The 15,388-nt window shown below is 33.2% G+C and overlaps 1 protein-coding gene across 1 annotated transcript in view; it reads right to left on the bottom strand.

Moving 5' to 3' along the window:
- Positions 1-1,309: 1,309 nt before the first annotated feature.
- The window catches only part of LOC106103476 (PDZ and LIM domain protein 4-like), a 21,073-nt gene continuing 6,994 nt past the window's right edge, over positions 1,310-15,388 (bottom strand). The window contains exons 2-6 of the mRNA XM_013283257.1: positions 14,506-14,657; positions 13,330-13,385; positions 12,636-12,852; positions 11,842-12,251; positions 1,310-1,404 (exon numbers count right to left, since the gene is read on the bottom strand). Coding sequence (XP_013138711.1) covers positions 1,310-1,404; positions 11,842-12,251; positions 12,636-12,852; positions 13,330-13,385; positions 14,506-14,657 — 930 coding nt within the window. The remainder of the gene's footprint in view (positions 1,405-11,841; positions 12,252-12,635; positions 12,853-13,329; positions 13,386-14,505; positions 14,658-15,388) is intronic.

Raw genomic sequence — 15,388 nt, 5'->3', positions numbered from 1 at the left:
AAATCGGCCCTTAAAGTAGCTTTACATGAATCGAATACATACGAAAATACAAAAAAATTCTCTACATTATAATTTATGCTTGAACCATAGTCAAAAAATTAACACAGTAATGAGGTATTATTTCTATAATTTGTTAAAAAACGATTTTTCATTTTGTCTGCGTATAATTCTAAGAGTATCCATCAAACATTTCATAAATATAGAAATAATAAAAAAAATGTTCATCTGAAATACGTTATTCTAATTCATATATTCTGGACGATCTAAAGGGTACAAAGAAACGAGGTCATCGTATCGTGAACCGCGCAATTTTACTTGCTAATATTAAAATAACCTAAGGACATACCTACTCGTACATATTATATACTCATCATGTAATTTTGTCACGTTTGTTTCACTTTGGAATAATTCGTGTCAAAATCTTGGCAGCCTGGTTTGTATTTTTTATTTTCTTGTTTACTCTTTAAAGCTATTTGCGAAGCTTTATATGTACTGAGAATTTTACGAAGGTCCTAAATTAGCTGAATGGAAACAAAATGGAATCTGCTTATATCAGATAATTTAAAGAAAAAGTTAACTAAAGTTTTTGTAAACTTAATGATTGTTTTAAATCAGTTTACAAGTTGTCAAGTAAAGTAAACATAAGTCAAAACTAACGAGTAAAGAACTTTAATACGATACTGTCTTGTCTAAAGTAAAAATTGTTTACGCGTGATCAGATGACCCGTTAAACTAGTTGGGTCAATTTAGTGTTAAATTCAATTATACTTTGACACCATTTGAGGCTGACAACGCTTATACTGTGAGCGGTCCGGTCCTTACTGAGTTTCGTATTACAGAAACACGAACTGGGGCTAAGGGTGATTCATTCGTTATAGTTTTTTAATAAGACATGAGAATTTATGTGTAATTTTACTATCTTGTTTCCTATAAAAAATCTCATGATAATGCTTAATAGAATCTAATGACAAATATTTCATGAAATTTCTATTATATTTTCGATTGATAATTTATTTATTAATGTATTCCATACGTATCTATCAGCCGTCATATCTGAATCTGAATCCACTCTCTTCTTAAGCTCTTTCACACAATCCATCCATACTTTCTTCGGTCTTCCTCTATCTTTATAGCTATACATATCCAATCTTTACATTTTGTGGTTATGTCCCTATTTTTGTTTAAAAAACCTAACCACAGGTGTTGATATTGTGCGTAATTTTTAACATTTCTGTTTTTGTCTTCAGGTTTTTTACAGGCGTTGACCTTTTAAATGTGCATACATGTAGTCAAAACAATGGTGTTATGGTTACTCACGTTTCGGCAGACTGTGGGGCGTGGAGGGGGTGCTCGGTGACTTTAGAGGGGGCTTCGTGGCGACTGATTTGCTGCTCGATGTGTCCACTGCGTAACAAAGGATACTAAGTATAAAATGAATTCACCAGGCCTACTGGATAGTTTTAAAATTATGACTTTAAGGGCCTGTCCCACCACTGGCTGATAGAGGCTTAGTCTTAGCTTAGTTAGACGTCACTGTCAGAAAAGGGAACAAACCCGATATTTCCATCACATATTTTACACGTTGGATTGTTATCAGCGATTTATAATTTGGTGGGACAGGCCCTAAATAGTCTTAATACGTCATCTCTATAAAACAAAATGCATTCTAAAGATAATATCAAAATAGTTATAAGCGAACAGAATCTGACATTGCCAGCTTTTAGATTTTTTCTTTTATTAAATGTAACTATTGCAATTTAAAGACGACTTTAAAAAATACCTGACGATTAATTTCTGTATTAAAAACAAGAGATTTTTGTTTATATGACCAATACGACAAAAATGGTGTTAAAGTTTTGTTTCCTGTGCAAAATTCCTTTAGATGGTTAACACTTTAAAAGTTATCATACGTTTTAACACCTACCCCTTTCAAAAGTAACTTTGTGATAGACTTTTAGTAGAAATGTAATCTTAATAACTTACTGGTTAAGGTAAATAAACAAAGATATACACATTCAAACAGATTGTAAAGAGATCTTTCGAAGTATGTGAGCAAAGACTTTCATTGTACGCGTCTCTACATTTTCTAATGACAACAACATTTTATGATTGCCTCGTATCGATCTGTCGTATTTAAATTAAATAATTCAAAAAGTAACAATAATCACTTTAAAAGACTAATTTGTATGTACATGATACAATGTACTTACACTTAAAAGCATTGTCAACAATTTATACACCTTGGCCTGAATGTGCAAGAGTGAAATATCACCGTTTTGTCTCAAATGGCCCATCATCCCGCGGACCATTTTCTTGAATTGTACCCACGCGAAATGTTGTCAGCCACTTGAAATTTATTACTAGTCCTGTATAAGATTTGCTAAAGATACAATTTGGACGCTCAACGTTTCTCTTTTGTTCATACAATTGTTTTGTAAATCAAGTGTATAAAGAAAGAGGTCGATGGCCTTATTCTTTAAATATTGGTTTACACATTTTGTATATGTTTTGAATAGAATGCTGTCGATAAAGTACACGATTCCTCACTTACAAGTGTTCATGTATTGAAATTTATCAAAGAAAACAAGCGTTATAAACGTAATGCCAATGCTTTTGTATCTACAGGCCACATCATGAATACAAATAATTCTAATCAAGAGATTACCTCAAACATTTATTAAAAGTAGATCTATTATTATTTGAGGCCTCTCTATGATTAAAGTCTTAAGTTTCTCTAAATTATTTGATTACCGCTACGAACGGAAACCACTGACCCAAATTTTAACAAACAAGTGGTTGCTATAAATAGAATATCTGTTTTAAAAATAAAATAACAAGGCAACTCAATGAAAATACGCGTATTATTAAATGGATTCGTAAATCAATATGCTTTTTCATTTCGATAATGAAACATCATTTAGAGCAGAATGTACGCAAATATACGTACGGAATACTAACATGATGTAGAATAGAATAACCAAACAAAACAAGAGCGTATTAGTTTAACCGAAAAAAAAGTTAAAAAAAAACTACTTTTATATGATTTTGCATTAAATTTACATTTTAGCTTTAATCAAAACATCTTCCAGATTAATTATAAATCTCATAAATGAAATATCATTAACAATAAGACCAGAAATAGTCTTAAAAAGAGATTAAAAAAGTAGATACATGAATTTATATCTTATTTCATTGGAATATCTTTACATGAAAGCATAAAACAAATACTTCGTCTATATTCTTAATATAGTAGATAAAACAGTTTACGTTTGTATCAAAATATTGCTCGGGGCAAATATTTGTTGGCAAACAGCACTACAATGTACATAAGTCAAACTGAAGCTGTTACTGCTCTCGTAAACAAACATACTTGATTCATATTCGTCGGAACATTCAAAAATACCGGTATTACTTGAAAAATATTCGTAATATAATCCAGATATTCAAAAAGACTAACTTTTAATATTCTTGTCCGTCACTTTCACTGAGTGTTAAGTTTCACTTCATACGATTCCTGCATCCTTTTTTCAGTAGTCAGATTGTAATTAACTTATTTATTAAATACTAACTTTCACCCACGCCTCCGTCCGCGTCTAATTAAAAACAAAAGTGAGTAGATTATGTGTTCTTCAAGACTATCCTCTACATCTATACGAAAATTTCATAGAAAACCGTTCAACCGTTTAGGCTACAAACTCTAACAAACATCCATCCATCCATCTAAACTTTCGTATTTATAATGTCAGTATGAAAAGTATGATAGATAGACAACAAAAGCAAAGCTTTCTTTAGGTCATGAAATTATCTAGCTTTAGTAAATAGAATTATTCGAAATAAAGTGAATGATGTCACTTCAACAACTCATAGCTTAATGTTCTCTCGATATTTCCCAGTATTTTACTTTCAACACCTTATTCGCATAAGTCTAAAATTAAAATCTAATGAACACCAATTGGGTTTGATTCCAAGTATTTATTGATACTAAGAGCGATACATTGTACTGAGTCATACTTTGTTGCCACCACGAAAGCTTTACTTTTATTTGATACTAGCTGTTTCCGTGCGGCTTCATCCGCATGAAATTATGAGAATTTTATTGTATTTTTTACATTTGTAAAATTATCAATAGCAAATGTCAAAATGACATGACAAACCTTGGCAATCTTGTTTTCTTGATGTTGGCAGCCATTAAACTTAGAGGGTTAATATCCAAAATATTTACCCACTAAGTTTAATGGCGTGAAAATATATATGCTAAAGCGTGATGTAAGTGTAGGGCTTTGTAATAAAAAAAGGATTATTCAAATATACGTTGTAATTGCTGACATCTTAGGCAACAAAGAAGTGATTGTTTTATTATAATAGTATAGATAATAATTTGAATTCGTAGACGTAAAAAAGTGATGATATCCTATTAATTTCATCACTTGTAACAATACCAACTAAACTCAGGGAATGTGGTTCAGAATTAAACCCACGATCACTTTATCAGATCACGATTTACATTACTACTATCTAACTATGGCTTTTGATGCTTCTAAGTAAGAGACACAAGTTAAGATAGATGAAATTTACCTTATATTACTTAAATTTTAGATGATGCGATTAAACGTCTAAAGGAATTCCAGCATGTCAATAACTTAAACGTAGGAGTGTACTCGTCGAAACGTCGAGTTTATTTTTCGAGGAGTTGAAGTGACGAAAGCGACAGAGCCGGCAACTTCTCACTTCGTTTACGATGAAATCAACCCGATACGCTTCGTATACCGAACGAATTATAGCGTCCTATCGAATTTCTCTGTTTCAATGAACAAGATATTACTACTGAAAATGCTGTGAAGTGTTTGTGCATACTTCAGTAAATTACATTTGAATATAAATAAAATCGTTCCTTTCTATGGTAGAGAAGGAAAACAAAGATTTCGTTTGGTTTTCTATCTAAATTAAAAACGTGCAAACTACTTATGGCTGTTACTTCATCCTCGGATTGGACTAAAATAATGGAAAAGATACACTCCTAACCTACACACTAACATGTGTGTAGGTTAGGAGTGTATGCCAGTTTTATTATGTCCAAGGATCTATGAGGTCTATACAACGTAATTTCAAAGTCGTAAGTTAATGTATTATGTAGCGCCTTTACTAATAGTGGTATCATAAAAACATTTACTAAAAAAACGAATCACCTAAACAAATCAGACATTGTCAATGTCAAGAACGACAAAAACTTGAAATAGTTTCAAACTTACCTAATCTCTTTTCCAATCGCCTCTGCTCGACGGTTAATCACGTAATCGTCAATATTTATCCCGTTATTAGTTCGTAATTCGTAACTAATTGTAGAGAGGACAGCACCGGTGCGGTCCCGAGTTCGACTGTGACAGGGCACACGATCATAATACTACTTTCTGTATGTAACTCACAATAAAATGCCCGCTTTGTGTACTGATTACGACACGCTGTACTAAACACCGGTGCCATCAGTTCGATGTCGTAATATAATGTTTGACCCGCTGTCCCAATGTGAAGTCGATCACAGGTGTATCCTTTCGAAGAATTATTGAGTCAATGTGAGAAAACTTCGATTTTAGTGGTCAAGAAATGTTTACTAAAGTAAAGTTTGTTATGTGTGACCTACATCCTCTTAATTAATTATTCATTAAAAATGAAAGAGGGATCCATAGTTAACCCTGTTGAAGTTATGCGAGCTATCAAGTATGGGTTTGGAAAGCTTTTTCGTTATTTTAATGCGAATTAAAATGGAAGCCTGCTGTCTGAATTTATTGTAACATAAACATTGCTTTATTTTCTAAAACCTGTTCACAAATGAAATAAAACAAATATTATTTACGACCAAAGTAAAGTTTTTAAGTGATTTAAGGTATATTTGTTAATTTTGTTGGCGGGTGTCGCAATGAGATTAGGTTGCGTGTATAATAATTTAAGTGGTGTCCATTAGGGACTCTTCGTTTGAATATTATGTTTACATGAATACAAAAAAGGTTTACTTAAATTATTATATTTAAATTTAAAACAAAGTTATGTTTCAATGATTATCAGTAACTCTTAATTTCTAGGAAAAGGTAAACTATTTAAAATTAACTTTAACACAATAAAGAATAAACTATAAATGCGAAAGTTTAGATGGATGGATGGAAGGATGTTTGTTACAGTTTGTAGCCTAAACGGCTGAACGGATCTCGATGAATTTTGGAATTTATTTATATGATAGTATGGAAGAACACATAGGCTTCTCGCTATTATTTTTTTTAAATTCTTACGGACAGAGTCGCGGGAGAAAGCTAGTTAAGAATAAATGAAATGTCATAGTTAATATTTCATTTAGATAGAGTTGAAGCTATTGTACAATTCGTAGAACTGGAAATGCAATTGAAACAGCCGCAAATTAAATTCAGCACAACTTTGCTGTATTTGACAGAACCAGATTACTATGTCAATACCCTGGGTTTCTACATTTGAAACAATTAAAAAAAAACATACTGTCATCTCTCGTATTACATAAAAAAAGTTTAATGAACAATCACATTTTTTCTCTTCTTAAAAATTACGTTTTCTGCATTTATTGTAGACGTATCAGAAATCAGATGAAAAAGACAAAATTATGTTTTGAAATCGAACCAATATGTGTAATATTTTCCCATAATCCATATTGTAATACAAAACTGAAGTAATAACTACAAGTTGTACGAGAATCATGCATTAGTCGGAACCGATATAGAGCAGTTTGATTCGACTCGCATTGAGAAACTATTACGTAAACATGTGATCCAAAGCGGAACTGAACTATCGTTATACCGCACTCTCTGTTGCTCTACTGCAATTGTTTAGATAAATTTCAATGTTTGTTGTATTACACTGTATTATTGTAAATGGATATACGAGCATCTTTTCATATCTTCTTAGATTATAGTAAGTTGATGAAAAGTAAGAACCACCTAAAGATTTTCAAATACGTTTATCTATTGTACTTCTTTGACCAATCAATGGATTCTGCGTAAATCTTGCAACTTTATAGATCTTTAACACTTATTACTTTGAAGAATAAAATAAAATAAAAAGGAATTTTAGATATCGGTTGTCTTTTGTACTCGCTTTTATATACCGCGTAACCATACCTAGGTTCTTTAATTATATCTTGTAATATTTCCTTTGCATATATTGTTTACATAGAAACCATCGTAATCTTACTAATATAAATGTAAAAGTTTAGATGCATGGAAAGACGGATGTTTGTTAGAAAAAATCTCCAGAACAACTCAACGAATCCCGATGAAATTTGTGCAGAGATGTAGAAGATGGTCTGATAGAACACATAAACTACTTAATTTTGTACGGTCGAAGTCACAAGTAAAACCTAGTATGGAATATTTGTATCAGTTCCGAGTTACAGTTGAAAATGTAACGTCCCCTGTACTGTAAATCATTTTAACTGTCTGAACACAATGTGGGTCGTTACCTATTAACCCGCGTGTTCCCTGATTGACATACAATATGCATAGACAAGGTGTGCCGGTAGTCACCAGTCAGTCCAAATGTTGCACAGTTAATGGCCATTGTGTTACAATCATCCATCATAGCGCGACACGTTGCTCTGTCCATTCAGTTCAGTTTTATTAAGCGATCAAAAGAAGGCCAGGTAAAGTAAAGGCAATTTGTCACTGTTGCCTTGATTATTATTAATTGTAGATTTCAAATTGTTTCACATTTGTTTCCGATCGTTTATATTTCCTAACTGACGGGGTGTTATTGCTTTTCCCGGGAATACCTAGCTGATATTAGCTGCTTAATTTCATAAACATTGGTCTTGGCTGCATAAGCGATTCAGCAGAGGTCATGTAGAGAAAATACCCTTGTCAAGAAGACATAACAAAGTTTCACTTTTCAATTAAGTTTTTCATGCTAAACCAGTATAAGTTGACATTTATAAAAAATTGAAATTTAAAATATCTATAAACCTACATCTGTTTATGTGGACTCGCGCAACAGGAGAATTGTCAATAGTTCTTATGCAAGAACGTCATTGTCCGAATTTTGTTCGTTATATGTTATCATTGGAGCGAGGAAAGCCTTGTCAATAAAATGGACGGAACTCTGGCTGTCAGTGGCGCAATGCGTGGGTACACCCTCTACAATAAGTTTACGCAGTAAAAATTAACATAATGTATCCGGTGACAGGCTAATACCATAGTGTAGCATTGCTCCTGTAATCAGCACACATTGAAGGAGTTTTACGAATCATTGCACCTTTAATACCCAATTTAAAACTACTCGTAAAAGTTGGAAAATATTTAAAAATATTTTAATTTCCATTAAAATCCATTAAAATGGATCAAAAGCATCTTTGGCATTGCCAATTTAAATATATGAATACCATTCGATGTGTTCGAATAGCCGTAATGTTGGTTATTGGTGTAATATAAATATATGACGAGATGAAGAAAATACACTTATTTCTTAAATGTCGCCTCGTCCCTCTGTTGTTTATGAGGCTTGCCTAATTCTACCATTTATGAACTCTAAATCACGGCGTATAAAGTTATGGTTAATTAATTTCAACGTAGTGTCAACATAGCGAGATATTTACAAAAGCAAACGTGCCTTATTTTCGCATTTCGCTGGCCGTATCGGACCGTGTATGGATTGTTGTACCGCCCTACAGCATGCGGGTGCATTGACCCAATACAAATAAATAGCCACAATGTGCGTATGTGTGTTTCCGATCATTCAACGTAACATTTACATTGTATATTTAACTGTGAAACGTTTTCGTACAAAATCATTAGCTCCACGGCGCAGTCTTATGATGTTCCAATTGATATGCTTTTCATCCCGTTTCAACGTCAAAGAATACGATAACAATGCGTTTTTTGTTTGAGTCATATGAGAACTTCATGCATTTCGTAGTATATAATTTCTGCATATTTCTAATCATTTTGTAACATTGCAATGACTTTTTACAACAAGAACAACGAGTTCAGTACAACATTAATTATCCATTCAATTTTTTTACACTCAAGTGTGCGAACCATCTAAGGGATGAAGTATAAAAAAACTGCGAACATATCTGATTCCATCCAAATATAGACTATGATAATAACATAGCTTTAATCTCTAAGGATTCATATACATTTGAAATGAGTACAGGAAGCAACAGACGCTTGCTCTCGTTATAATAGAATTAGTAGTTTCATTAGCGATCTCGCGGACAGTTGCTAATTAACCTCACACTCGCAGAGGAATTGTTCTTGCAAAAATATTCCAGACATCGCATAGAGTTGACCTATATCAACAATGTTATTGAGATATCTCGAGATTGAAGGGCCTTTTTATCATAATATTTGAAGAAATCAAGCCCCGGACTTTGCAAGGCAGCGTTAAATTTGCAAACTCAGCTGGGATATTCAAAATGCTTGCTTTTGATCAAATATTCACTATCTCATACGATATCATGATTGCTCAGATAAAATGAAATCACAACAGTATACTGAATACTGTTTTACAAAACACGTAAGTAAATATTTAATGCAAACGATAGACAATGATTAACAATATTGTTAACATCTATTACTATCACACGATTTGAATTTTCCTTCTGAATTACAAATGCAATACAAGTAACTTTCATTTAGTTTGTCCTCTTTCTGTTTAAGTTATTCTACCAATAAATCCACTCACATAACTAATATACCTCTTGTCGTATGTTATTCGGGACTATTATTTCCTTTAAAGAATTGAAATAAAATTCTAATCTTTACTGTAAAATACCTTTGACATCTTTACAAATTGGCGTATTCTTCTTCGTCTTCTTATTCCTTTTCAAATTACAAGTTAACCTTTCGATAGCTTTCAGAATCTTCTTGCTGACTTTGTTAATGGTTCTTTGTTTCGGATCGTTGTATTTCGTTCGTGTACCGCCGACAACCTTCTCTTGACCCGAATCTGTGCTGTCATCACTCTCAGTTGCCGAAGATTCGGACACCGGGTGAAATGTGTAAGGTGCACTCGCGAAACAAGGAGAATTCATTATAACTACTACCATAGACTGTTACTTTATGGTATCATTACACGTCCATGGTATTGAAAGAACCGGCAACTTTGGAACTTCTATAGCACTGGTTTTTTTTTAATTTCAAATTTTTTGAACACTGAAAGACGACTATTCCCAACAGTATCTAGCAGAACGTATCAAGTCGTCGACGGTACTGCTCAAGACGTAGGATTATGACTTCAGAAAGCCTATCGACCGTAACACCACACCTTGACAAGCCCAGACCTTGACCCGTCTGGAACATCAACGCTATATCACGTCCAAAGAATAGGTCGTTGAAAACAAAGGGCAATATTTAATACATCATTAATTGTTCTCAAGGCTGGCTGGATGTATACAAATTTTAAGTTCATATTTTTTTGACTTTCAGTTTTTAATTTGATTTTTTTTCCTTAGAATTGCCGTAGCACACTCTATCTCTATCTCAATCTTTATTACTTTCTTTCGTACAAACACAAACATGTTCTGGCATCCTTTTCCCTTGTAATCGAATGTAATATTACACGTCAAAGACATAAATGCAGTATGATAACATACCTGGTGATATGATTAACTAATCGCATTCAAAATTGGACGGTAACTATAAACGTATTACTAAGTATTGATAAAAGTAACCAGTTCAATATACTTCTATAAATTATAACCCAGCACTCGAATGTATTAGAGCAAGATACCCAAGCCGCTCTTCGTATTTGCTTCATTTATTATTGGCAATAGAAAATTCTTATACAGCTAGTTATTAATCCGCGCCAATTGTTCTTAGCCGTCTCTAACAATACGCCCTCGAATGAAGTGCCACAATACACTGCCCTAGCTCTACGAAGCGCAAAACAAAAGCGATCTCGCCAACTTAACTACACTCCGATAATTAATTTAATGTCGGCTACGATAGAAATACTATAAGACCAGTTTCAACGGAAACAACACTAATTAATATCATACCGAATACATAAAGAAAAATATTAATTTAGAAGGAAAAAATAGTATTCTATTTTATCTGAATTATGGCTATTTTTACTCAGCAGGCGTCGTTATTAGTATGTAATAATAGGTTACATGTATTATGTACGAGTATCATGTCACACATTTTTTAAAATTTACTATAATAATTAGTTTAAGGCAATAATTTTACAAGTTTATAAATTGTTTGCCAGCGCCTGGCATTTTAACACAGCAAAGTTTTGTAAGAACACAAAATTAGTGAGATAAATGACGAGGACGTATGAACACTAATTAAAATGTAATACCTTAAAACACTTAATGCTAGTTCTTATAGTATCACGCAATATCTACGTATCACGAAGTTTACCAAGTGGGACGCGATTAATCAAGTCAAAATTAGTCTCAAACTCTTTTAATTTCTTTCGTTAAATGTTACACTGTTTAAAATAAAGCGTTATGTTTAATATTCTGAAAATAACTTTGTATACTTCTAGGTTACCTTGATAAAATTCAGAGCATTTTTGCTAACATCAAAACGCTCTCTTTCCTAGAATGTTTGATCTGTTGTGTACGTAAAGAAAACACTATTTTTATTGTAAACAAATTGAACGCGCTGAGTAGGACATTTTTACCCCGTATAATAAGCAAGTGAAATTGTGTGTTAAACTATGAAATAACATAATTGGAATATTTATATACAATTAAGGAATCGAAACAATAATTAAAAACATGATTATTTAACAAATAAATCTAGAAATAATTATCTGTCTTTGTAAATTTATATCAAAAATGTGTTTTCCAATTCTGTTCTTAACGAATTATAAACTTACCTGGAGAAAAAATGTTGCCACGTACATCTTGCGGCTGATTTTCTTTTAAAATAGTTGATTCGTTTCTGTACTTCCCGTACGCTTCATAGTTGTTTGAGTTAAATGTCGATTTGCTATTTATTTGTTCGTTTTTCGGTGAATACTGTACTTTAATATAATGCTCGGTGGCTGGTGACTTATCCTCATTTAATCCATGTCTTAAATTTTCACTATCCAATTGGTTAACGTTGTCGGTAGATCCGTTCATTACAATTTTCTTAATAGTCTTTATTTCTTCTGTTTCGCTGACTTCGTGCTCGGTAACAGATATGCGATTTATTTCTTGTTCGTTTTTATGAAGATCACTATCACTTATTGATATCGGTATTGTCGTGTTTTCGGTTCTTAAATTTTCATCGTTTTTACCATTACTGCGCAGAAATTTATCAAAGGGGTCACTGTTTCTTTTCATTTTAAATGGATTTTTTTCATGTAATTTTATTTCACTAGACGGTTCGTGAATCTTTAAATTACTATCACGTACGAAGGGACTATCTTTATTGCTTCGAGGCAATTTTAATGCCTCCGAGTTATATCCGTTCGTATTTCCTGTGTCATTGTGATTTGAAAATATAGTACTATGAGGACCAGAGTCGTTCATTAATGAGAAATAGGAAGGTGATCTGAGATCCGAGTCGTATTCGTTTTGTATTAAATTATCTTTAAATTTACTTTGTGTTCTACTTCTATCTAGGCCTGAGAGCGAAGCTCTTCCATTTGGAACTGGCAGTTTGGAAGCACTTGAATAATTTGACGGTAATGTATAAAAGGGGTTCGTAGGATGGAATTGTATTGGTTCCACTCTAGGCGTCTCTGATCTTATATGATCTGTAGCGTTTAACGCGGCTGGTAGAGAGGTGAGAGATGACGGCGGTCGATGCTGCGATGTCTTGGCCGGTCGTATGGTTGCATACACCGGGGCTTGCGGAATCGGTACGTCGTTGTTTATTTCCGACAGTAAGTGCGATGACCCTGAAATAGATGAATTCTTTATAGATTAACTAAATAAGAAACCTACATTTGAAAACTAATTTATGAAAAGATATCGATCAAGCATGTCAATTTTTTTTCTGTACATTTTATTTTTTTATTAAAAATCCAATAAAGTCCAGTCCCGCAAACAAATAAAATGAATTGTCTCGCACCGTTTAATCATAACAATTTAAAAACATCGAATTTGAAGTAATGAATATACAGTCACAGATAAAACGAGCATCGCTTTCCCATTAGGCGAGGGATGCCAGTTAATCCGGCCTACGATTGAGGCAGTAATAATCGTTGCGAACGTTTAGCCCCCTACTTAAACGAATGTGTAGATAACCAAATGGTATCATTAGCGTGTCTTTTATTACAATAATACATTTATAACAGTGACACTGACATTGTAGACATACACTTCTGTTTGTATATATCAGTTAGCTAAGCTAAGTATTGTTCCGAAATACTTACTCCTCAAGTCGCTGGCTCTACCAATAGACCTTCTCCGTGGCGACATCTCCTTGTCTCTGCCAATAAAGAAAACTTAGATTATGAAATGTCCTAATAATTAGCAACTTTAAAATAATTGCGGGGTGCGTTTGTTTTTTTAAAGCTCAACTAAGTTTTAATACTCTGTAAAACGTCGGGCGTTCGTAAGCGAGGCAGATTATAAAAGTTTATGACGTGGGCGAAAACAAATTGCCCCGACTGCCATCCGGTGGTCGTTAAAAGTGGCTGGAATTTATAAACGGTTGTCATATTTGTTTCGTGAAACTCTTGCGCCCTTGTGATAAGGAAGTTTACGTCGCTCACTTCAGTCGTTATTCATAATTTTATTGACGTACGCAACTTGCTTGTTTTTTTGGAGATTCAATTAACATAAGCCTGGGGAAAAAAGAAAACGTTTTTTTTACGCATAGATAAATATCAAATGTATCATCCATCTCTATATTATTACTACTTTGAGTCTAAAAGGTACATTCATATTTGTATTATTAAACAAGTTATTAGTACAAGCATTACAAAACAAGCGCTTAAATCAGAATCATTTGGTTCAACCTACACGAACGTTACATCAGAAATGCATGCATTTTCAGAATTCCATCGTTCATTCTCTTATTCCGACCATTAGCATGACACAAAGGCTGAGCCTCAATCTACGTTAGACCTAATCTACGGAACGGGTGGCATTCGATGTTCGTGCGACGCGCGGAAGAGTGATCGGATTAACAGACAGCCGTATTTCGCTCCGTGCGAGCGCTTTACCTATGAAGGTATGAATACGCTTACAGATAATACCTTGATTGTAGCTTTAAGCTTTCGCATTGAGCGCTACGATACGGTTCCTTTACATTATTGGATGAAAATTTCAATATAAAAATGTACAAAAAGTATAACGTTAATGTAATAATTACAACTGATTTGATGTTAAAAAAACTATTGCGCCATTATTCAAAACGATTATAAGAAAGCAATAATTTTCCTTGCCTCTTTTACTCCTTTCTAATGATTCCTTAATAAACAGTGCTAAGCTGCCCAGTTTTTTTTTATGAGGAGACAGCAATGGAGCGGCCAGTTTACAGAGATGCTTATCGATACTGCAGTTTTTTGTTTTCTTACATTTAAGGATGACACAATAAGACTTACTCATTAAGGCCTAGCCTCAGCACGGGTCCAGCGGAGCGCAGCATAGAGTGGGCGTCAGCGTTGCTCATCGCTCTCGTAGGCTGGCCATTGATAGAGGATATCACATCGCCTTCTCTGATACCACTCAGCGATGCCTTACGACCTGGGTTCACCTGGAATATAAATAGTAGATTTAAATTAGCTTGACTTAAAAATAGTTATAGGTTACATTTAAAGTTTTAAACAAACTTATTTTGGGATGAAAGTATTTTTGTGTTATATGACGAAGTTAATAGCAATTCTGCTCTAATCGTTGTAAATATTTTAATTAAATGTCAACATTCATGTTATATTTCCACTATAATATTATGGATAAACTTTAAGTCATGAATGGGTAAAGAAAAGTTACTTCTAGGAAATAACAGTTTCAGCAACAATGAAATGGTAAATACATTCCTTCTAGTCTCCGCAGATTCAAGTTTAATGTGAAAAGCAATTGTTATAGGTGCTTCATTCAAGATAGTACTGTCGTATCGTCGACACTATCTATTATGTTGATTAAAATAGAGTCGTGCATTATCCGAAACAGAAAAAACATTCAACATACATTCGATCCTTACTTTTTTAACTGGGAAATTTTTGCTACACTTTAATCAAATATAATGGCATATATTAATGAGTTTCACTTAAAACTATTTGCTCTTTAGCTTCATAACTGATACGAAATCAATATTTGACTGACTAATGATAATATATGACTACTTGGTAACTAACCGATTTCGGGTAAAATCTTTTCATTTCCGCTGAATTATTACGAAACAGAAATTCAAGGAAAGACGTAATTAATTATTCTGAAAAGTTTTTTTTTCAACAGATTGTAATCTCGACACATTTTTCTAATTTT

This window comes from Papilio polytes, unplaced genomic scaffold, assembly GCF_000836215.1.
Source record: "Papilio polytes unplaced genomic scaffold, Ppol_1.0 DF823731.1, whole genome shotgun sequence".
Classification (NCBI taxonomy): Eukaryota; Metazoa; Arthropoda; class Insecta; order Lepidoptera; family Papilionidae; genus Papilio; species Papilio polytes.
This window is presented reverse-complemented; position numbering and strand designations above follow the sequence as displayed.